At 38.3% G+C, this 25,206-nt stretch overlaps 1 protein-coding gene across 6 annotated transcripts in view; it reads right to left on the bottom strand.

The window, feature by feature from the left end:
- ASAP1 (ArfGAP with SH3 domain, ankyrin repeat and PH domain 1) overlaps positions 1-25,206 on the bottom strand; it is a 194,109-nt gene that overhangs the window by 86,771 nt on the left and 82,132 nt on the right. For all 6 annotated transcript variants that reach the window (XM_060681834.2, XM_087890894.1, XM_060681835.2 and 3 more), the window contains 2 exons: positions 8,627-8,699; positions 3,262-3,407 (listed from right to left, as the gene is read on the bottom strand). In XM_060681834.2, the coding sequence (XP_060537817.1) occupies positions 3,262-3,407; positions 8,627-8,699 (219 nt within the window). The remainder of the gene's footprint in view (positions 1-3,261; positions 3,408-8,626; positions 8,700-25,206) is intronic.

A 25,206-nucleotide genomic window follows, 5' to 3' on the forward strand; every position in this document is an offset into this window, starting at 1 on the left:
GAGGTACGAATTGTTTATGAAGATGTAGAAACTTTGATATTAAATACGGAAGTTGAAGGTTTATGTATATTCATATTCCATGAACTCAAAGCTGCTGGGTATTGACATTCAACCCTTCGACACCTTCAGGAGTTTATGATGGAAAACCTAAATTTCAGAGTAGAAAAAGACATCCAGGCAATTGGGGTAAAGGCCTTTGCCCTTGGCGAGCCGGAAGAGCAATTTTGGAAGGCTCCAAAGGTCTTCTCCTAAAGATGATAGCAGCTCATTGCAATATTTACTAGCTAATGTTCATGCAAGATACTGTCATCTTGATGTAAAGAGCCTTGAGGAGGGATTCTTCATTTGGTAGTCATGAATGTCCCAGACTCCTGCTGTTTTCTTCAAAATAACAAAAGGCTGTGCCTTCTGGATGTATGTGCAACATCAAAACACTCATAAAAAAATGGGTGTCATCGCTCCCAGGTAAATCAGACAGGAAGCACAACTAAATGAACTAATTCTAATTTACTGTAAGGCTACATTAACAGAATCTTGCAAGTCTGAAGGTGCAAACTTCCTGATGCAGCTTTTCATTGCATGACGCATTAGGACAGGTCTCTCCTTAGTTTCTTTCTCTTGACTGTTAAGCCACTGGGGGCTCTTGTCTCTCTTATCTGATTGTTTCCTAGCCAGTATCTCTTCCCCTTGTTCCCCAAAGTCATCCATACATTCCATTAGAATGAGTGGTGCTTGTGTTACACGGTGCAATGCTGCGTTTTGTCAGACTGACCCTCTTTGGAAGTTGTTGCTGATGGATTTGACATAATAATTGAGGTTCCTTTCCAAAAACAACTTTGGAGAGACTCAGCCATAGCTTCAGCTAGGAAGCTGTGACAGTCTAGACTAAGCTAAATCCAAAAACGCTAGAGAATTCCTGGAAGCTCTGCATTCAGACAAATCAGCCATCTACAGATCCATAAAGATAAACCACATTTACACAGCATTCAAAAGAGGCAATAAGAAAGCTAAGAAGGGCACAAAAGGATCAGAAAACATCTTTTCCTGCAACCAAGACCCAGAAATGCAGGGATTCACATCAGACAACCAATCAAGGAGAAAACAATAGCCTAATCAAGCAACTAACAAAAAAAGGCACACCCCCACCAACACCTGTAGACCAACCTATTGTATATTAACAGGAAGCAAACCCCACACTCAATAGCACCAATGATGTTATCTTGACGAGTAATGAAGTATCGGCAAGGTCAGAGAGCACCTAGGACTCCACAGAAACAACTGCTTAGAACTTCCCTTACAGAAAAGAAAAATTAAAACACACCAACAGAGGAAGAATTGATTAAAAAAAAAATCCTAGAGTGTGCCAAGATGGACAAATTAACAAAAGAACTTAAAGAAAAAGAAGATACGGACTATTATGTAATATGGAACAAATGGTACACCTGGCTGGAGACCAGAAATAGTGAACAGTAAGGACAAGGGAGAAGTTATAAATGTAAAATGTTTATAGGACCATGTATAAAATGTACAAAATTAATATTATGATTGTTAGGAATTATAGTGTAAATAAGAGAGAAAGGGACAAGAAGAAAATGAATAGTATAAAGGGAATTGGGTAAAAATGTAAATATTAGAAGATGACCGTTACGAAACAGTTGTAAAAAGGGAATATATATCACGTGTTTTGTGTTTGTTATATTGTGTTGTGTTATAAATAAAAACAATTTTTTAAAAAAGAACTTCCCTTATACCAGGGGTGTCCGAACTTGGCAATTTGTGGACTTCAACTCCCAGAATTCCTCACGCAGGCTGGGGAATTCTGGGAGTTGAAGTCCACAAGTCTTAAAGTTGTCAAGTTTGGAGACCCCTTGCTTTACACCAATGGAACAAATTCAAATATAACGTTTAGAATATAATAAATACTACATATTGGCTTCACACAGTATTAGAGAAGGAAGGCGAGCCAGTTTGGTGTAGTGGTTAGAGACACTAGGCTAGAACCCAGGACACTGTAAGTTCTAGTCCCACCTTAAACACAAAGCCAACTGGGTGACTTTGGGCCAGTTATTCTTTTATAGCTCTAGGAAGAAGAAAGGGGGACATCACTTCCTAAAAATATTACTATGAAAACTGCCTAAACTTGTCCAGGAAGTCACCAATGTCTACACTGACTTGAAGGCACACCCCAAATTTAATACAATTCATTTACAGGAACAGGATTTCTATTGCATGCTTTCATATTGAACCTTAGTCACTTCTTAATTACTTCTCAGTTTATGGCAGCCGTAGGTTGCCAGTAGATTCAAGATACTAACCTTCCAAACTAGAATTACAAGGAAGAATTAAAGACTAGAGCATGAAAGAAGAGAAAGATGGAGGGCGTAAGTCCAAATTATGATTACAGGTTGGATCTGATGTCACATACATTCTGCTGTTTGTATATTGTGGTGGGCCATGGTGGCACAATGGTGAGAATGCAGTATTGCAGGCTGACTCTGCCCACAGCCAGGAGTTCGATCCTGACAGGCTCAAGGTTGACTCAGTTTTCCATCCTTCCGAAGTCGGTAAAATGAGGACCCAGTTGTTGGGGGCCATATGCTGACTCTGTAAACCTCTTAGAGGGGGCTGCTAAAGCACTGTGAAACGGTATATAAGTCTATGTGCTATTGCTATTGTATCACTCAAAATAAGCTAACTTGAACGGCGTACCTTGCAGTAATAATTCCTATACATTTAGACAATAAATACAATATGTATAGCTTTACAGCTATAAATTGGGTCTGAGGAATGGAAAAGTTATTATTTTATTATTGAACAGATTTATTAAATATACTGTACTGAGCAGGAGGAGATTGAAGAAGAAAAATGCGCTCACTTAAAATCATTTCAACTGTTTCTCCAGAATTATCCAGTGCAAAAACCAAACAAGAAAGTTAATTTTAAAACCCAAATTTAGGGTGAATGCCATTACAAATGACTGCATAGACTGAATAGCTTCAGTCTTCACAAAGCTAGACCAAGTGCTTAAAAACATTGCATTAGACCTCAGAAAACCTACCATTTTTTCCATAGCTGCATCGAACTGGATTTAAAATGTAATGTTCCCTCCAGAAATGTAAATGGTTCGGTTGTTTATTACAATCAATACTTACGTAACATTTATATAACTTATATAACAACTGTAACGTCCCAAAATTCACAACCCTTATATAATAATAACTGTAGATATTTTAGAGGACAAAAAGATTAGAAGCGTCTCACCAGATTTTTAAGCAGTGTTGACAATTCCTTAGTTAGCGTGGAAAATTTTACAAAAGCAGTGCCCAGGTCTGGATTATCTCTACTTAAGAAATTACTTCCAAATTTATCTAGCACTTGTGCATAGCTTTCTTCATTTTGGCTATGTTCTGAAAGAGAAAAATGTTCAGTTAATTCCACTTTACAAGAAGACAAAATAATAACAATGAGAAATAGCAAGTATTTTTTTTCTAAGGGAACAATGCTAAAATTGGCCATTTGTTCGCTTCAAAGATATTAAAAGTTATGTTATTTATGTTAGTTATTTTCAGCTATTTATGCCAGTTAAAACCTGGAGGGTGTCAGCAAGTATTTTAACAAGAGACTCGGCGTCTTCCAACCAAGATTCCATTGTCAAATCCTAAAGATTTGCTATTTTGACCATGTTACTAACGAAGAAGTGCTCCTGCAAATTACATAACATAGTCACATGCAGAAGATTCCAACTTGCAGGTCATAAACTCCGTATGGAGAATAATCAAATTCCCAACACAGCAAGAAGATAATAATGCCAAACGGCCAACAGGATGCCCTTGAAATACATGATGAAGAACATTCATAGATGACTTAAAGACCTTAAATGTCACATGGGAAGACACCGAAGTCTTCGCCCCAAATACATAGCATGGGTGTCAGCCCTGGAGGCCATCTTTGAATCTTCAGGGCTGCCACATTTAGTGCTGTGGGAAAGTAGGAAGGGGGATTGCATGGAGTTGGAGAGATATCTAGCCATAACAACGTTCTTTTCTCTGGGAGTCAAGGACATTCAGCCTGCACCTGGAGTGGCGTGACTGGGAGGCATCTCCAGTTGGGACGGTGCTTTGATTGGACCACGTGGTGGACATGTGGATGCAGGGTAGGGACTTCAACTTTCTTTTGGGTGGGAAAAACCCGGAAGCTTTCAGATTTGGGTTTTCCCAGATGTGCCAATATGACATCTCTAATAAAGTGGAACTTTGAGGAACTTCTAGCCTTGGAGTCTTCTTTCATTGGGAGTGTTACTTGGAACCCTGACAATGGGATGCTTTAAAGCAGGGGTTCTCAACCTGTGGGCTGCGGCCTATGGGCCACCGGGCCATGTGAGTATAGCTGGCCAGTGCGCGTGTGAACACACACACAGGCCCATTCACGCGAACATCACGGGGGCTAGCAGCCCCACTCATGCGGGCACTTGCAGCCCCACTCATGTGATCAACAGGTGTTTGTGCACATGCATAACCGTGCGCGTGTGTCTGCCGTTACCATAAAACCATCCCCTCTTTTCCCCCTTCCCCCACTCCAGGCCACGAACCTGGAAAGGTTGGGGAACTACTCTAATGCTAATAATGCTAATAATGCTAATTGCAATAGCAATATTGGACTTTTAGAGAGAAATTATGCAAATAATGTTTTGCTCTCTTAGAAAGTCAAAGCTGAGACTATTAAAAAAATAATTTGAATAATGACTTAATAATAAGAATTCAGCATCAACAGCACATCATCACTCCAGGAACATCTTGTGGTAGCATATACAGGTAGTCCTCAACTTACAACAGTTCATTTTGTGACCATCTGAAGTTATAACGGCACTGAACAAAAGGGACTTATGACCATTTTTCACATTCACGATCGTTGCACCATCCCCATGGTCATGTGATCAAAATTTGGATGCTTAGCAACTGACTCATATTTATGACGGTTGCAGTGTCCAGGGTCATGTGATCACCTTTTGTGACTAATCATGTTACTAACTTAAGAACTGCAGTGATTCACTTAACAACTGTGGCAAGAAAGGTCAGAAAATAGGTTGACATGATAGCAGCGTTCCAATATCTCAGGGGCTGCCCCAAAGAAGAGGGAGTCAACCTATTCTCCAAAGCACCTGAGGGCAGGACAAGAAGCAATGGGTGGAAACTAATCAAGGAGAGAAGCAAATTAGAACTAAGGAGAAATTTTCCGACAGAACAATTAGAACAATGAATCAGTGGAACAACTTGCCTCCAGAAATTGTGAATGCTCCAACACTGGAGCATTCCAGTTATCCATTCTTTTTAAGATGTTGGATAACCATTTGTCTGAAGTGGTGTAAGGTTTCCTGCCTAAGCAGGGGGTTGGACTAGAAGACCTCCAAGGCTCCTTCCAACTCTGTTCTGTTCTGTTCTGTTCTGTTCTGTTCTGTTCTGTTCTGTTCTGTTCTGTTCTATTCTATTCTATTCTATTCTATTCTATTCTATTCTATTCTATTCTATTCTATTCTATTCTATTCTATTCTATTCTATTCTATTCTATTCTAATGGCAAAACTCACTTAACAAATGTTTTGTTTAGCAACAGAAATTTTGGGTTCAGTTGTGATCATAATTCAAGGTCTACCTGTACCAGAGTGTGAATAGACTAAAGTCCATTCCCTGCTTCAATCATTAAGACATAGCATATTAATTTAAAAAATCATCATGCTTTAATAGCATATTAATTAAAGAAAGGAAGAAAAGCAGTAATGTCCAACAAAAGAATTAGGGATGAAATTGGGAAAACAAGCAAAAAGAAAAGAATGTTTCCTAAAACAAAACAAGTTTTCAACATTGAGTCAGTAACAAATTATTCACTGAAGAGATTTGGTCTCCTTGACTATAGTTGAGCAACCAAGGGCATGGCATAAATAAAGGCTATGAATCACAGCAAACAAACTAAAGGCTAATTAAAAATCTCTTCTCTGTTGTGTCACCATCCTACAAAAGCTGTATTCGACATGATACTCAAGTATTTCTTAATATTAGTATTGGATATATTAATAGTGATAAATAAGTGCATCACAAAAGACAGGGACCTAAAGAAGAAATATTTTATTGGTCCAATTGTAGAAATTCCTGTGGCAACATATTTTGCCATATATATATATATATATATATATATACTGTATTTTTTGGAGTATAAGACGCACTGGAGTGTAAGACTCAGCTTAGTTTTTGGGGAGGAAAATAGGAAAAAAAAAATCTGCCTACCAGGTATTCATCTGGCTAGCGTCCTTAGTCTGGTCAGCTTCAGCACATTAGTTTGTTGGTTTTTTATCCCCTACTTGGGGATAAAAAACAGCTTCTAAGGCACAGCTGAGAGGAAACAGCAGTAAGAAAAGCAGGCAAAGCACGGGGAGATCGCTTCACTCGGCTAGCGCCTAGTTAGGGCTGGAAAAAAGCTTCTAAAGAACAGCTGAGAGTCAGAGCAAAGCATGGAGATCGCTTCAGTCACGTTAGAGCAGGCAAAGCTAGCGCCTCGTTAGGGCTGGAAAAAAGCTTCAAAGCTACATTCAAAGTATGAGATGCACCCAAATTTTCAGCCTCTTTTAGGGGGGGAAAAAGGTGAGTCTTATACTCCGAAAAATATGGTGTGTGTGTATGTATGTATGAATGTATGTATACACATACATATATAAACAAAAAAAATTCTGCCTCTATCTCCGCAGCCCGTTTGCCTCCGCAATCCGATCACTGCAGCCCCTCCCCCCACTGCAATATTCACTGTATAAGATGCACAGACATTTCCACCCACTTTGGGGGAGGGGGGGAAGTGCATTTTATAATCTGAAAAATACGGTAATTGCTTGTCTGTTAACAAACATACATGCTGCCCATTTACCAGAAAGCAACTCTGATTGTGCATGTATACAGGTAGTCCTCGACTTACAACTGGTTGCTTACTGACAGTTTGAAGTTACAATGGACCTCCCAAAAGTTACTTACAACCTAATATCAACGTTACGATCGCTACACATACCCCTGCAGTCACATGATGACATTTTGGGCACTTGGCAACTGGTCTACTTGTATGACTATTTTCAGTCTCCTGCAAGTCACATGACTGTGATTTTTGATGGGGGGTTTCACTTAAATCACTTCACTAATGTTTCATTTAGCAACAGAAATTTTGGGGTTAATCAGATTTACTTTATTTGGTACTTTACTTTGCTTTCTAGGACTAAATCTGGATGGGAAATAACAAATCAGTTAATTATATCTCTTCGTAAGTCAATTTTCAAGGCCTGGTTACCACTATTCCAGCATTTAAGGTGTCAGACTCAAAACAACTCTCAGATTTTTCTTTTTCACATACGAAAAATGCAAGCACGTTCCTTTTTTAATGTAGGGAAGAGAGATTAAAAATTAATGATGAATGTAAACAACGCTGCAGAATTACCACTGTGCTGAATGTCACACTTATTACCTTTAGCGCTAAAAGCAGATGTTATTCTAGGAAAACTGTTAATGTTCGCCAGTAAGATTTATTAGTACATGCATATAATATCCTTCAGCTACTACCCGGATGATGATTGATATAGCTGTTGAGGAATGTTATGGTGCCTTTGGTTGTCTAAAATGGTTTTATTTCTTTGGGTTTTATTACCTTTTGAGTGATGTTGTGAGCCACCAAGAGTTGTGTTGAGTAAGACGAGCATTCCATATAAATATTTTAAATAAATATGGGCTGGCAAGTGGAAATAGAAGGAAGCCTTCTCAAATACTGGTTCTCTTGGTTTTAATCAGTACGTTAAATATATATACTGCTCAAAAAAATAAAGGGAACACAAGCAGAAGACATCCGAGATCTGAATGAATGAAATAGCCTTATTAAATACTTTGTTCTTTACATACAGTAGTTTATACACTGCTCAAACAACTAAAGGGAACACAAAACTACTGTATGTAACAAACAAAATATTTAATAAGGCTATTTCATTCATTCAGATCTCGGATGTCTTCTGCTTGTGTTCCCTTTATTTTTTGAGCAGTGTATATTCAAAAATGCATTTGAAGCAAAAAAAATTTTGAAAGAACACCATAACTATTCCGAAGGTTTAGGAGTATTTTTTTTTTTAATATATTGATAATACAAAGAACTATACAGAGGTAGTCCTTGACTTATGACTACAATTGAACCCAACATTTGTTACTAAGAGAGACATTTGTTAAGTGAATTTTGCCCCATTTTACAACCTTTCTTAGGTTGTTCAGTGAATCACTGCAGTTGCTAAGTTAGTAAATCTGTCTTTTACTTGCTTAATAGAGACAGATATAGCCAGAGAGACACTTAAAAGGTTCTGAACCTTTAAATAATTCCTGGGAATATAAACAAAAGGATATAAACTTGAAAAAAATTACATTTAAAAAAATGTTTAAAGTTATTTTCTTTAGTCTGCTTCATCTCTTGTGAAAATATTATAATAAAAATCTGTATTTTTCCCACTCCATTGTATTTTGAAATTCTCCCTAATCCTTATAGTTCAAAACGATTTATTTCAAATGTATTTATTATTTGTTAACATGCAGTAAATAATAATATAGAGAAATAAAGCTTACCTTGCCCAGAATTATATATTGCTTTTACAGATTTTTTCACTTTTTGTAGTGCAGTTCTGTCCTGATCTAAAGCCTAGAAGGAAAAAGAAAACAGAGGAAAAGAAATTCAAATCAGGGAAAAGAAACTCAATTGGATACAGGCAGTCCTCGACTTACGACCACAATGGAGCCCAAAATTTCTGTTGCTAAATGAGACTGTTGTTAAGAGAATTTTACCCCATCTTGCAAGCTCAGAGGGCACCACAGGCCCCTCATTTCAATCCTGAGCTACAAATATTCTCCTTTAGTTACTTGCATGCAGATGATTTATATTATGTATTTCTGTCTACAAATAAATGCCGTTTTCATTACTTTTCTTTGTTTTGTTGTTTCCTTTTCAAAATTTCCAGATTGTTTATTTTTCAGTTTGTTTTTGTACTCAATTAATAAAAGGCAAAGCAATAATAGTAAAAGGCAGACTGAATAAAAGCTCAGAGAGCTGAACGCTTTAGACAATTAAGAACGGAGGTTTAATTTTTTTTCAAAGGTACTAAATTATTAATGCCATGTTCTTTTGGTGAGCAATTATGTGAGAAAGAAAGCCTTCTAAATGGAAAGTATTCCTTTGAAATGTATTTTATAATCACTTAAAAGACAGAACTTAACATTTTTTTTGCAAAAAGAACATCAAATCAAAATAATTATCAATATACTGAAGAATAAGCTTCATTTCTCTGCAAGATTATTCCGTTTAATTAGCTCTACAAATGAAATACAGCATCTGGTCTGCAAGATTCACTGATAAAATAGATAGCCTTTCACTGCGAGGACCTCAAATAATCCAGCTCTAATCAACAATTCACAAATGTTACCATCTGTTTGGTCTCTAGCATGTTGTTATCCAAGATAAAGAATATATTCAGTGCATTCTCCTATAAGTAAAATTAGACACCCTTGGTTAATTAGCTTTACATTTGCATTGGCATCCTTCAGTCTCAAGAGACTATGGTATCGTGCTCTGGAAAGAGGTCCTAAAACAGCATCTAGTGTGACTAAAAAGGCCAATTCGAGAATGGCAATCCCTTCTACACTGAGGGCAGATACATTCTGTCCCCTGCCCACCCCCCCAGATTTCGCTGTTTCCGGGATTGCCTCTTTGCCTCAGCCTGCTGAACAAGGGTCTCTTCGAATTGGAGAAGGCCATGCTGCGTCTTTAGCCTCTAAGCTGAACGATCGGAGGTCAAGGTTTCCCAGTTGTTAATGTCCATTCCCAGGGCCTTTAGGTCCCTCTTGCAGAACCTTATATCGCAGCTGTAGTCTCTCTCTGAGGCGCTTTCCCTGCATTAATTCTCCATACAGGAGATCTTTTGGAATCCGACCATCAGCTATTCTCACGACATGCCCCAGCCAGCGTAGACGTCGCTGTTTCAATAGTGTATACATGCTAGAAATTCCAGCACGTTCCAACACTGCGCTATTTGGAACTTTGTCCTGCCAGGTGATGCCAAGAATTCATCGGAGACAGCGCATAATTAGCTTTAACCAGCAAGGTTAAAACATTTTATACCTGCAATTATTATGGTAAACTCAGCCACTACAAAATAAGTTAACCAAGTTCAATAACTTGACTTAATAATTAGTTTTCAGGAGTATATTTGCCCAGAAAATCTAGGACAAAATACACATTGTAATGAACACTACCAAAACATATTTTGCAAAGTAATATTTCTTACTTTGGTCCAGTTACTTTAATTTTCTTTTAATTAACAATGCTAAGGAAGAACTTTTCAAGTTAGGTTTACAAATTAGACTTATGTTAGGTTTCAGTAAAAATAATGAAGGAGGCTGGCTATCTTGAAAAAAACCAAAGAGTTGTGATTTGAGGGATCCAATCTGGGTCAATCACCGGGACCAGAGGTTTAGTGTTCTGAGCTTTCGGACTGGTGCTGGAGTCCATCCTCAGGGAACTTCTCTCTAGTAGAATGTGCTAGAAAGATTGGGTCCTGCAAATTTATCCTGGGACACGAATATTCACCTTCATTTGTGAATTGAGATTTTGGTAGCATCAACATCTCAAGTTAAAGTTAAAAAAGAATCTTAGAAATTCCTATTATGGTTTCCCCCCCAACCCCCAAAAAATCCTACACGTCATCCTGCAATCTCTTGGTAACAACTTGAGTGCTCTATGTTGATCTATCACCCTACAACACCCTTAACTGATTTCTTTTCTACATTTCAAAGATTTCCTTTACCACTGACTTTCATTGACTTGCTGTTCAAAACTAATTGGTTTATTTTCTTCTCTCTAGAACCGTGATGGCGAACCTGTGGCACAAAGTGCCCTCTCTGTGGGCACGCGAGCCGTCATCCCTGTTCAGCTCTGCCGCGCATTCGTGCGCGCCTCCCGCCAGTCAGCTGGTCATTAGGTCTTTGCCGCGCATGCGTGAGGGGGCGGGGTGTGTGCAGGGGGCCATGCATGCATGGGGGTGGGGAACATGGGGGGGATGCACGCACATGCGTGGGGGCTTGGCATGTGCAGGGGGTTCGTGTGGCATGCACAGGGGGCGGAGGGAGTGGGGGGCATGCGGATGCATGGGGCGCATGAGGGGGGCGAGGCGCATGCGTGGGGGCTTGGCATGTGCAGGGGGTTCGTGTGGCATGCACAGGGGGCGGAGGGAGTGGGGGGCATGCGGATGCATGGGGCGCATGAGGGGGGTGAGGCGCATGCGCAGGGGGCATGTGCGCATTGTATTTTGGGGGTTCGGAACGGCACTCAGTCAGGAAAAGGTTAGCCATCGCAATTCTAAAACAACTCTCTCTACTTTAACCTGTGCTGAATTCTTTCTCAATGATTACCGAAACAAACACAAATTAAGAGTTGCAAATTCAAAAGAGTGATGGGAACAACAATTAGAAATTATTTCTTCTTTCTAACCCATAGCGAAGATTATTTATTTCAGTCAAAGAAATTAAAAATAGATTACTATGTAGTTCTGAACTAGTAGTGCAGTTAGTACGTAGTTCTCTTCTATTGGTATCAACCCAAAATTTTCTTGCATTCCTGTCAATAGCTCTGCATTTCTTGCCATCCAATACTGTGTAATCCTCCCAAAATAATCTGAGTAACACGTCACTGCTTCCAAAGAACAAGTTACAGGTATTAAAAATAAGCACAAAATCAAAAATCGTGTTGAAAAAATATACACAGCACAATTGCAAAAGTAACCCCTCCTCCAGAGTCACAATGATTGATTTTAGGATTTTTTGAAGTATGGAGTTGCAACCTAAAAAAAAAGCATGCAGTTCAACCTAAGGAATATTTGCATGAGAGAGTTTTCTGCTTATCCAAGCTTCTTCAATGTGACTATTGTGGTCTTTCAGATGTCAACAATGTTCCTTTCAATATTGAACGTGTTCCTGAACTTCAAAACTGAATTCTCTAGGCCCGTGTTTCTCAACTTTAGCCATTTTAATATGTGTGGACTACAACTCCCAGAATTCCCCAGATACCAAAGCTGTCTAGGGAATTCTGGGAATTGAAGTCCACACATCTTAAAATGGCTGAGGTTGAGAAATACTAGGGGCTATAGGAGGGCATGAGAGTTCAAGTAGAAATATGTTTATTACTTTCTGAATCCAACTGTTCTTTCTGAGATGTATTTACTTCATAAAATATTAATGTTCATTCCTAAAAATGGAAGCATAAACATAAACATTCACAAAATGACCTCTCTTTTCTTCATGCAGTGAAAGATATCTCTACTGTTATCAGAATTGTCCAGAAAGAAATTTAGACAAACTGGACAAACTAACCCCTTGATTAAACTCAAAAAATATAAAGGATTTCTCCACAATAAAATATATTTCTGAAACCACACATTGGCCACCGAAGAAAGACTACTGTACAAATTTTAACCTAAGAGTGTCTACTGTTGACCTCACCCCATTCTTAAGAGGTCTGTAAGGGGCGTGCATAAGCGCACCAGCGTGTCTACCGTCCCTGTCCTAATGTTTCCATTAATTGTATTCATCTTATGTATTCAATTCATGCTTATACTTAGATATATTATCTAATATGTACTCGGCTAAATAAATAAATAAATAAATAAATAAATAAATAAATAAATAAATAAATAAATAAATAAATAAATAAATAAATAAATAAATAAATAAATAAATAAATAAAAATAAAATAAGTCGAGGATGCCTGAACTAGATAACTTTTCATATTTATATGATAAGCATTTTCTTCTCCTGAATTGTAGAGAACATGGGTTTCTTACAGCAATTGTCACCACAGATAATTAATTCAAAAAACCGACTTTCTAAAAGTTATATAAATTTAAAGTCAGCTGATAACAGTTTGAAAAAAACACCATGTAACACTTAGTACACTAAGGTAGTTAAGCAGCAAATTGTTCATCCTACAGGTATTTGTTGAGAAAAGTCGTCTTCACTAGATTGTAATTATCTTAACAACCTATTCATTAGGAGTAAAATGGATTAAAACTCTTTCACAATTTCCTGAAATTGAGTAAAGACATACCGAGACATGAGGGCATGACTCATTCCAATTTTCTGTACCACTATTTACATTAAGTAGTCAAAAATCAGAAAGAGAATCTGATTTTAAAATCACCAAATGTGATTAAAAGGCAAAAGGTTTTGTGAGCTGCAGTTCATAAATAATAAAATCTGCTCGCTTGAAAACATGTCATAAAACACCTTCAGATGTTTTGCTGCCGTGCAGTAACACAGCTCTCCTCCTACATTCACTCAGGCAATCCTCGAATTACGATCGGTTGCTTAGTGAGCATTTGAATTTCTGACGGACCTACTTTGGGGCTAAATACAACCTAGATTTGGAGTTCCAATAGTCCCCTCCCCTCACAGTCACGTGACTGCACAACCCAACTGCATTTACAGCTGTTTACAGCATCCCATAATCGCATGACTGCATTTTACAATCGTTTTGCTGAAAACCGGCATTTTACTTCCGGTTTTCAGCAAAATTGCATTCATAGCGAGTCACTGGTTCACTTAAGAATTGTAGCGTTTGCTTAACAACCATCACAAAGGATGTAAAATCAGATTGATCCGAGTTTTATAACTGGCATGTTATGCCCATAATGGTTCCATTACAGTTGAAATTCTAGGACTAACTATAATTAGAATCAATTTTTAGTTTCCCTGGTTTACAAATGCCCCTGCTCAAACTAGTATAGGTAGTCCTTGACTTACCACCACAATTGAGCCCAACATTTCTGTTGTTAAGTGAGACAGTTGTTAAGTGAGTTTTGGCCCATTTTATGACTTTTCTTGCCACAGTTTTTAAGAGTGAATCACTGCTATTCTTAAGTTAGGTTGCAGGAATTGGGTATGTCTATTTTAATGAAAAGAAGGACTAGCATGATATGACATGATAGCAGTGTTCCAATATCTCAGGGGCTGCCGCAAAGAAGAGGGAGTCAAGCTATTCTCCAAAGCACCTGAAGGAAGGACAAGAAGCAATGGGTGGAAGCTAATCAAGAAGAGAAGCAACCTAGAACTAAGGAGAAATTTCCTGACAGTTAGAACAGTGAAATAGCTTGCCTCCAGAAGTTGTGAGTGCTCCAGCACTAAAGGTTTTTAAGAATAGATTGGACAACGATTTGTCTGTAATAGTATAGGGCAGTGATGGCGAACCTTTTCAGCACAAACTGGAACGCACATGCATGTGTGTGCATGTGCACATGCGACAGAGCACTGGAAACCTGAAGAGCAGCTGGCTGGTGTGCATGCACCTGCTGGCCAGCTGGTCTTTGGATTTCTGGCACATGCATGCACCCAAAGACCAGCTAGTGCATGCCTGTTTTTTGGCCCTTTTTGGCTGTTTTTCGGGCCCCAAAACAGCCTAAAAACGTCCTGAAAATGGCCTGTAAAATGGCCTGTTTTGGGGCTGGTTTCAGGCTGGTTTTCAGCCCATTTTGGGGGCGATTTTCAGGCCTAAAAAAGGCCTGGAAAATGGCTCAAAAAACTGCCTGTTTTATGGCTGTTTGGGGGGCCGTTTTCCGGTGCTCCAGCACCTGTGAAGACCAGCTGGCTGGCGTACCAGAAACCAGAACAGCAGCTGGCAATGGCGCATGTGCCCACAGAGAGGGCTCTGTGTGCCACGTCTGGCACGTGTGCCATAAGTTCGCCATCACGGGTATAGGGTTTCCTGCTTGAGCAGGGGATTGGCCTAGAAGACCACCAAGGTCCCTTCCAATTCTGTTATTCTAGTTATTCTATTCTGTTATTAGTAACACTGTTGTTAAGTGAATTTGGCTTCCCCATTGTGAGAACAGCGCTTGTGAGAACAGCGCAAAAGGTAATCACATGATCCTGGGACAACCACAACAGTTGTTCAGTGGTTCATAAATATGAACCAGTTGTGACCACCAAATTCCAGGAGACTACCAGAGTGGTTCAGTGGTTCCTAAATATTTTTTTGCCAAATATCCGAATTTTGAACATGCGACCATGGGGGATGCAATGTTGTAAAAAACAGTCATAAGTCACTTTTTTCAATGTCATCACTAAATGAACTGTTGTAAGTTGAGGACTACCTACACTCAAACTACTTCTACCCAGGGTGGATAAAAATCAATGATTTTTTTAAAAAATCAAAAAAATCCGATTTTTTTTTATTTAAATCGGATTTTTTTGATTTTTATCGAATTTATTTTAATAAAAAACTTTTGGGGTAAAAATCTATCGTAAGATAGTTTTCTATTTAAGATACATAAATAATTTAGTTTATTCAGCATGAAATGGAGCTTAGTTATGTAGCATGAGGCTGTATATTCTGCAACACTGGGACTATTGGTGAGTTAACGGTGGGTCAAAGGAGTAGCAGAGATGACAGTTGCTCTTTAAAAATTATGATTTAAATCGAGTTGATTTAAATCAAGCCTTTTTACTAGTGATTTAAATCATGATTTAAATTGTGATTTAAATCAACTCAATTTAAATCAAACCCACCCTGCTTCTACCTATGCACATATACGCTATATAACAATTCAGTGACTAATAACAGGAAGTTCTACCGTATCTGCTTCATGAAAAAAAAAGAAACAGAAGCTGAACATTCTTTTTCCCCATACATAAATATGCAATCAAAAATGCTGTAAAATTGTTTGTGATTCATAAAGAAGTTGTAAGGTCAACCCTTCATAGCATCAAAGGGAAAAAATGCACACATGTCATTCACATACTCAACTCCAAAAGCATACATATGTGTCACTTATTTAGTTCTGGAAACACTTTGGTTGCAAAGTCATTCCTATTACTGTAAATGCCAACAACAGTTTAAACTCCAAGTCAAGTATAAAGAAAATAACTGAAGATAGCTGAAAAAGATTTGAGAGTAAAGATAATGGCTGACAGATTACACCAAATCTCAGAATTGTCCTATTAACTTCATTACTTGTGCTGTTATAATTGTATCTAAGCCATTCTTTAAAACAACCTTTTTTTTAAAATCATCTGTGGCGGTAGCAAGGTCATGAATCAAATCTACTTAGCTCTGATAAGGCTCAAACAATAACTGCTATTGTCTTTAAACTTCAGGGAAATGCAGCATCATATAAAAGACTATATTTGCACAACATGTCGAAACAGACCAGATAAATACCTAGCTAAGCTTGATTAACTTTAAGGGGGCTTAAGGTCTTTTTAATGGTATAGTAGAGACTGAATAGAGCAAAATCAGCAACTTCTATAGTTCATAAATTCAAAAAATAATTTGTTCAAATCCAGCAAATTGCACAATCTATGTACAGACCAGAAGAGACCCCAAAGGGATGGGATGGGATAGGATGGGGTGGGGAGGGGTGGACTAGACTAAACTAGACTAAACTACACTAGACTAGACCAGAATATTGGCCAAGTGTGATAGACATACAAGGACTTTGTCTCTGGTGCATATGCTCTCAGTGTACATGCAAAACAACAAAGTGATAATAATCACAATAACAAAGTAACAATAATCATAATAATGATACAATAAGAGATGGTAGTGGAACATATGAGAAGGATTATAGTAACACAGCCATACTACATGGGTAAATAAAGATAAGAGAGGATTGTGGGACAGTATGTTGCTTAAGTGGACTCACTGGAGAAGAGCCTAATGCTGGGAATGATTGAGGGCAAAAGAAGAAGGGGACAGCAGAGAAGGAGACGGATGGATGGAGTCACTGAAGCAGTAGGCATTAGTTTAAATGGACTCGAGAGGATGGTAGAGGACAGGAAGACCTGGAAGAAGGTTGTCCATGGGGTCGCGATGGGTCAGACACAACTTCGCAACTAATAACAAATGTTGCTTAACCTCAATTAAATGTGTGCACAGAATGCAATCTTGGTAGCTTTATAGAGGTACTAAAACTGGAAATAAAATCTGTATTGCCTGCTTCCAACAGACCTCCATTTAAATTGATTACAAGGGATAAGTACTTATGTCCCAAAGCATGGCTTATAGAACAAAAGAAAAACTAATGAGTGGTAATAATTCTAAAATATGTTAAAGATATAATCACTCTCAAAGGTGTTTGAAAACCTGAACCTACTTTCCTAATTGCCCAACTATTCCACTCTTTCCTTGATCACTAGTAACCATAGAAGACACTACAGTAATTAGGATTTTCCCAAACATAGAAAGCTTTTTGTAAATCACATAAAACCAATGATGTGGCACAAAATGAAGGTATTTTGGGCAGAGATAATAGAATAACAGAGTTAGAAGGGGCCTTGGAGGTTTTCGAATCCAACTCTCTGCTCAAGCAGGAGACCTATACCAATCCAGACAAATGGCTGTCCATTTTTTTTCTTAAAAACTTCCAGTGATGGAGCATTCACAACCTCTGAAGGCAACCTGTTGTGGCTCTGTTGCCTGAGCCTGGGCTATCGACAGATGCAGACTCTGAGAGTGAGGGAGAGGAGTTGGCAAGGCCTCCCTCTCCAGGGCCCTCCTCTCTGGCAATGCCTCTGGAGGACACCGAAGGCCAAAAGATAGGCCCAGAGCCAAGCATGTCCCCACAGCCACAGGTGGACAGTGACGAAGTAGATAAGTGCTGGCTGGACCCTCGGGAGAGGCGCAGGGAGAAGCGTGCACAGCAGAGGGGAAGGCGTGCCAGAGATTAGCTGAGTCACTGGACCATACCCCACAGAGTATAAATGTGGGTGTGGTGGCCGGTTCAGTTTGTGATGAGCAAAAATTAGAAATAATCCATGATCTCTGCGTTACTGGACTTCTGCCTGCCTTGTCGGACTGCATTTGGACTAATCCTTGTATTGCGGAAACTTTGCCTGCTTTATCGGAATGCTTGCAGTCTAATCTTTGTTTTGTGTGAGTAAAGTCTGAATTGGCAGCTAGCCACTGGGTTGCTGCCAGCTTTATCTTCAAAGATTTTGTCGTGTGGCTTATTAACTCCGGGCCATCTGTGGGGGTGCGTGTGTGGGACAGGGACAGAACACAACCCATTCCACTGGTTAGTTGTTCTCATTGTCAGGAAATGTCTCCTTAGTTCTAGGTTGCTTCTCTTCTTGGTTAGTTTCCATCCACTGCTTCCTTGTTTTGCCTTCAGGTGGTTTGGAAAATAGGTTGACCTCTCGTTTTTGTGGCAGCCCCCTCAAATATTGGAACGCTGCTATCATGTCGCCCCTAGTTCTTAACAGCCATACTGTCTACTTGGTTGACTCTAAAATGCATCACCACGTCTCTTTCCAGACTGTTTATGAACTTGGAGAATTGTCAACCATGTTTTGTATCCATCATGAAGCTGTTTTTAAAAAAACGATTCTTGTATACAGCAATACCTAAAACATTACTCACACTCGAGAGCAATTTCATCTGCTATTTTCATACTAATATTAGATGGGTAGATTTCTGCTCACCTAAGGGGATCTGCTCATTGCTCTTCTCCCCGCTGATGTGCAAATGCACAGACACACGGACACACACAAACAGATCCTTTTCCCAAAGTTCCAATTTGGTCCAAAGGGCCCCCAACTATTTGAGAGACATCTGGATGATACGTGGGTAGAGAAGACATTCTGTTGGCAGATTCTATTCTGTTAGCAGATGGGAACTACTGGAAAAGACTTATGTTCGTTTATATCTATGAGTAGAAATAAGTTTGGAGGAAAAAAACTACAGCAGATAAAAGTGCAAAAACATGGAAAGCAGAGTTTAAACAGCATCACAACGAAGTGTGACAGAGCTGTAACCGTTGTCTAGAAACTGAAAAACCGGACTTAAAAAGAAAGATTTGCCAAATTTGCTGGTTTTCATGGCCAGGGTGAATTTGATTTAAATCGAGTTGATTTAAATCACAATTTAAATCATGATTTAAATCACTAGTAAAAAGGCTTGATTTAAATCAACTCGATTTAAATCATAATTTTTAAAGAGCAACTGTCATCTCTGCTACTCCTTTGACCCACTGTTGACTCACCGATAGTCCCAGTATTGCAGAATATACAGCCTCATGCTACATAACTAACCTCCATTTCATGCTGAATAAACTAAATTATTTATGTATCTTAAATAGAAAACTATCTTACAATAGATTTTTACCCCAAAAGTTTTTTATTAAAATAAATTTGATAAAAATAAAAAAAATCAGATTTAAATAAAAAAAATCCAATTTAAATTTAAAAAATCTGATTTTTTTGATTTTTAAAAAAAAATCATTGATTTTTATCCACCCTGTTCATGGCTAAGGTGGGTATAGAACTCACAGTCGCTCAGTGATGGGCACAAGGTCATCTGACTAATTTTCATGGCTAAAGTGGGATTAGAACTCATAGTCTCCTGGTGATTAGCCAAAGTCACCCAGCTGGCTTTCATGCCTAAAATGGGACTAGAACTCAGTTTCCTGGTTTCCAAGCCAGCACCTTCACCACTGCACCAAACCTGCTCTCAATTTTCTGTTTTGACAGTTTGCAAAAGTATGCAGCCTCCATTGTGTAAAAACTGTTGCACAACATGAATTTCATTTACATACAAAATCATAATAACAATCCCTACCTGAAAGGTATAGCAAAACCAGATTTCCTGTAAAGATTTATCTTAAAATGCTGTCTTCGCTGATAACATAAATAGTCAGAGGTAAAAGAATTTTAGCTTATGGATTAATGCTGTAATGATGTGGGAGAAACAGGTTGAAATATGGGATACTTCAAAAGTCTGTTTCTTTTGTTCTTCTATTTTTGAAGATCAACATGAGCAACGTTCTTCCACCTACCTTAAGATACATATTTGCCAGCTACTTAAAAATACACGAGGCCAATCTGCAATGTTCAGATTGTAGGAATATGACCAGCTTGTTCAGGCTAAGGATTTTTTTAAATATTGAGGATGGACAAATGATTAAAAAAAAAAAAGGAAATTACCATCTGCTAATAACCAAAATGAACATGTAGCACAGTCTTTCTCAATCTTGGTAACTTTAAGATGTGTGGACTTCAACTCCCAGAATTCCCAAGCCAGCATGGCTGACTATGGAATTCTGGGAGTTAACGTCCATTATGTCTAAAAAATTGAGAGTTGAAGTCCATACATCTGACCAAGGTTGAGAAACACTGATTTAAGGAATCATCATCATCAAGAGAGAAAAAACCTACAATCCTAAAAACTATAGATGTTTAGATGAATAGATCTGAAGTTTATTCAATGGGTCCTTTGTGTTCAATTGTATCCTAGTCAATACAAACCTGGGTGTACAATACAAACAAAATATAGGTTTTGTGACAGGATGGGTTTTTTAAAAATTAATTTCGACATTATGTTGCATCATCCATCCAAAAATAATAACAAGACTCTTCCAAATGATATAGGGAGCATCTTCTCCTTCCTTCTCAGAAAAATCACCACTGAATATAATCTTAGTTATATTTTTCTAAACTCTAAATATAAGGCAATCCCATCATTTTCTACCAACAGTTTTCAAAAGTTTATTTTTAAAGGAATAAATACAATCTTAATATTAATTTTAAATGTAGCAAGATAAAAGGCATGTAAATATGTTATTAAAGCAGCTCCTTAAAGTAAACTTCCTCATAAGGTTATTTCTCAATTACATGTACACCCACGTGTATCTTTATATATATATATAAATAAGCTACTGACATTGCTAATTTGATCCGGAAATACTTGAGATGTAGCATATAATTTTATTCATCCAGAAAAACACAAGGAGCAGCATAAATCAACTTCTCTTATGTCCCAATGTGCTAGGGAAGTGATGTACAAAAAATTCCATAGCAATGGTATCGAGACATACTTCTCGGCTTAAAAGCAGTCGCTTAGCAACTATTCAAAGTTATGACAGAGCCCCCCCCAAATCTACTTACAACCCAGATTCAAAGTTATGACAGCTGTCCTGTCCCCCCCCCCCAGTTACATGACTGCACTTTGATACTTGGCACTGGGTCACATTTAAATCTGTTTGTAGTGTCCTACAGTCACATGACTGCATTTTACAACTATTTTGCTGAGAACCAGCATTTACTTCTGAGTTTTGGCAAAACCACCACAAAAAGGATCAATTGGTTCACTTTAAAAAATTTGAGTCTTAATCCTAAATTGCATTAACAGAGGGATACAATCAAGATCAAGTGAAGTACTAATACCACTCTATAAAGCCTTAGTAAGATCACACCTAGGATACTGCATCCAATTTTGGTCACCACACTATAAAAAAGATGTTGAGACTCTAGAAAAAGTGCAGAGAAGAGCAACCAAGATGATTAGGGAAGTGGAGACTAAAAGATATGAAGAGCTGCCACAGAGAAGAAGGGGTCAAGCTATTTTCCAAAGCACCTGAAGGCCAGATAAGGAATAATAGATGGAAACTGAACAAACAGAGATTCAACCTGGAAATAAAGAGAAATTTTCTGACAGTGAGAACAATCAACCAATGGAACAGAAGTTGCCTTCGGAAGTTGTGGGAGCTTCATCAATTGAGACTTTCAAGAAGAGATCAATTGAGACTACACCATTTCTCCTGCTTGGGTGGGGGAATTGAACTAGAAAACCTACAAGGCCCCTTCCAACTCTGTTAATCTGTAATCTTGAGTCAGTCAAATGGGTTACCCAATTGACAACTGTCACACAAATTATGACTGAAATGGGTTGGCTCCATTCCAGTCATAATTAGAAGGACAACCTCTATTTCAGGGAAAAAATTACAATCTTAACCAAGATAAATTAAAGGAACAATGAACTTTTAACCTACATTAAAACAAACCAACATAATTCAATATTAAACATAAATGCCAAATAACAACATAGACAATGTCATTCACCTTCTTTATAATTGTTTGTGCAGTAGCTTGAGTAAGAAATTAAGTCAGGGATGGTAACACATTAGTGTATGCTGTATACCAGGGGTGTCAAATTCAAGGCCTGTGGGCCGGATCTGACCCATGGGGTGCTTAGATCTAGCCCACGGGGTCGCCCTGGAAACAGCGAAGGACCGGCCCATGGTGCCTCTGCCAGTGAAAAACACAGCTCGGGAGGGCCGCGTGCAGCCTTCCGAAGCTCCGTTTTTGGCTGTGACAACCTCCTGCAGCTCTCTGCCAGTGAAAACAGAGTCCACGAGGGCCGCGCTGGCAGAGGGCTGCAGGAAGCCGTTGCAGCCGAAACCGGAACCCAGGAGGGTCACTCACAGCCCTCACAGGCTCCATTTTTGCTGGCAGAGGACTGCAGGACGTTGAGCTGGCCATGCTCACCCCGGCCACGCCCACTCGCCCCCCTCCCCAAGGTCAAACACAACTCTGATGCAGCCCTCAATGAAATCGAGTTTGATACCGCTGCTATATACAAACACTGTACACTGCATGGATATTGTGCAATGATGATTACCTAGTTGAGTAATGGAATGTCTGCAGGCAAACATCCATGCACAGAGAGCACCATATAAATATTATCTCCATTTGAAGCTTCTCAGCCCCTCCGAACTTGACAAATTGAGGTACACCTTTGCTTGATTATGAAAAGCCACAAACCAAGTCTAGAAATATAATAATTTTGGAACTTGCCGATACTATATTTTGGGAGGTGTGAATAAAAACTGGAGAGAAATACAACATATATTTTGTTACCAAACCTAAAATTCTGAATATTGGCAAACCTACCTGCCAATGATCAATACCCTCAATATCCAGTAGTCTATAAAAGAGGAGATCTAATGGTATAGTCTTTACTTGTTATCCTTTTTAGCGCGAGAAAGTAACAAACATATTTTTTTTCTCTAAGCAATAAAGTAAGTTAAATATGCTGCACCCATGTTTATCCATTTCATTCAAGCAAATACAGTTCCGTCAAAAACAGAAACATTTAAATTTTGTTAGATTTCAGAAACAGAAACAGAAAAAAGGGAGGGGAGACAAGAAGAAAAATTTAAAAAGTGACACAAATAAAATAATAATAATAATATAAGAAAAAGGTACTGCCAACTCTCTTCAATACTGATACAATTATAAAATACTCCCTTGTTCTAGTACAGCCAAAAAGTGAATACAAGGCTAAAATATAAAAGACACATATACCAAATCATCAAATAATAAAACCAATATATAAGATCATAATCAAAAATAGCAACATCTGGAAAATACAGTATTCGAACACGATCTGAGAGATCTATTTTATGGGCTTTAAAAAGGGACGGAGCTTCGCATGACTTGAAACCAATTTCCATAGGTTCAATGGCCAGTTTACTCTTTCTAAAATTTTAAACATCCACCATGGATTTAAAAACAAAGGACTCTGAATCACATTCTGGGCTAACCATGCCACTATGACGTAGGAAGAATTCGTTTGGCAGAAATTGAGACTGCAATCGTAAACCGAACCTTAAAAACTTCAATCTCTAACATCGTTTTTCCAAAAAAACCCCACACTATATATTTTGTAATGTTGCTCTTCGTAATTACAGACCTTAGTAACAATAGTAATTAACTTATTGTTCACATTAGAATGAAAGAATTTGCCATGGTATATATATTCCTAGAAAATTTTAAAGACCTCTTGGGAAAAAAAGATAACATTCTAGTAGTGAAAAAAGAGGATTTTTGTGAAAGATGCAGTTTTGCAGTTTATTCATCTATCTGCTCCCCATCCTTTCCCACAGCAAGCTCAGGAGGTATTCATTTTCATATCATTACAGTTTGCCCTGGTTTAGCCAAAACAGACTGTGTTTAATGGGAAACAGAAGCAATCTCCTTTTTTTGGTAGCTTTGGTATGAAAAGGAAAGAAAAGACTTGTGTTCATCAGGGTGGATTTGATTTAAATCAAGTCGATTTAAATCACAATTTAAATCACAATTTAAATCGCTAGTAAAAAGGCTTGATTTAAATCATAATTTTTAAAGAACAACTGTCATCTCTGTCCCTCAGCGGTTCCTCCTCTGACCCACTGTTGACTCACTGACAGTCCCAATATTACAGAATATACACCCTCATGCTATAAACTAAGCTCCATTTCATGCTGAATAAACTAAATTATTAATGTATCTTAAATAGAAAACTATCTTTAGATAGATTTTTACTCCAAAAGCATTTTATTAAAATAAATTTGATAAAAATAAAAAAAAATCTGATTTAAATAAAAAAAAATCTGATTTAATTTTTTTAAAAAATCAGATTTAAAAAAAAACATCATTTTTTATCCACCCTGATCACACTGTTATGTCTTACAACATTTGCTTCAGAATTTCAAAAGTGGGAATGGAAAATATATATACCAATAGAAGTGAATAGTTGTAGCTCAGGGTTGAATTGAGGGTCCCTTGCAGTGGTGGGTTCCTCCCGATTCTGTCCAGCTCTATAGAACCGGTAGTAAAACCGGCGGGAGGCTCCGCCCACCCGGCATGATGTCATCATGGCTGATCTGCACATGAGCAGAAGCTTCTGCACGAGTGATCCCGCTGCGAACCAGTAGTAAAGGTAAATGGAACTCATCCCTGGTCCCTTGGTGCTCTCTGAGCTTGGATGTTTTCTTGCAGATGTTTCATTACCCAACTAAGTAACATCTTCAAGGCTTCAATGCATTGAAGATGCACTGAATCCTTCTGAAGTGCCCTGAAGATGTTACCTAGTTGGGCAACGAAAGGTCTGCAAGAAAAAAAACCAAGCTCAGAGAGCACCAAGGACCCCACAAAAGATATTCTAACCCAAACCAAGTTTTCTCAGTATCCTTTCACTATTTATAATGCTGTTCCTGGTTCAGTTCTTAAATAGCATGACATTGACTTGTTCTAACCCTAGATCAATGTCCAAAATATCTCAGTGGCTTGGTGAGTGCCAGATATTCTGAAACTAAAATCCATAGAGCTGAAGGACATTAAGGTTGGAGCCAGCAGCCTACTTCTTCTTCTATTTGACTCAGCTCAATTTTGAACAAATTCACTGGTAAACAGTCACAGTGGAATGAGCTTAGAGAGAACTCCCGCTTAAGCCATTCAGTTGTAAGAAATAATCATGCAACTTTTTGTTTCTTCGTAAAGCAAATTACAGGAGGGTTCTGGTGTTCATTTAAATAAAAATTTAAAAAAAATTCCAAAAGCCAGACTCAAAA

Source organism: Pantherophis guttatus, chromosome 3 (genome assembly GCF_059756535.1).
Source record: "Pantherophis guttatus breed Tessera chromosome 3, ASM5975653v1, whole genome shotgun sequence".
Lineage (NCBI taxonomy): Eukaryota > Metazoa > Chordata > Lepidosauria > Squamata > Colubridae > Pantherophis > Pantherophis guttatus.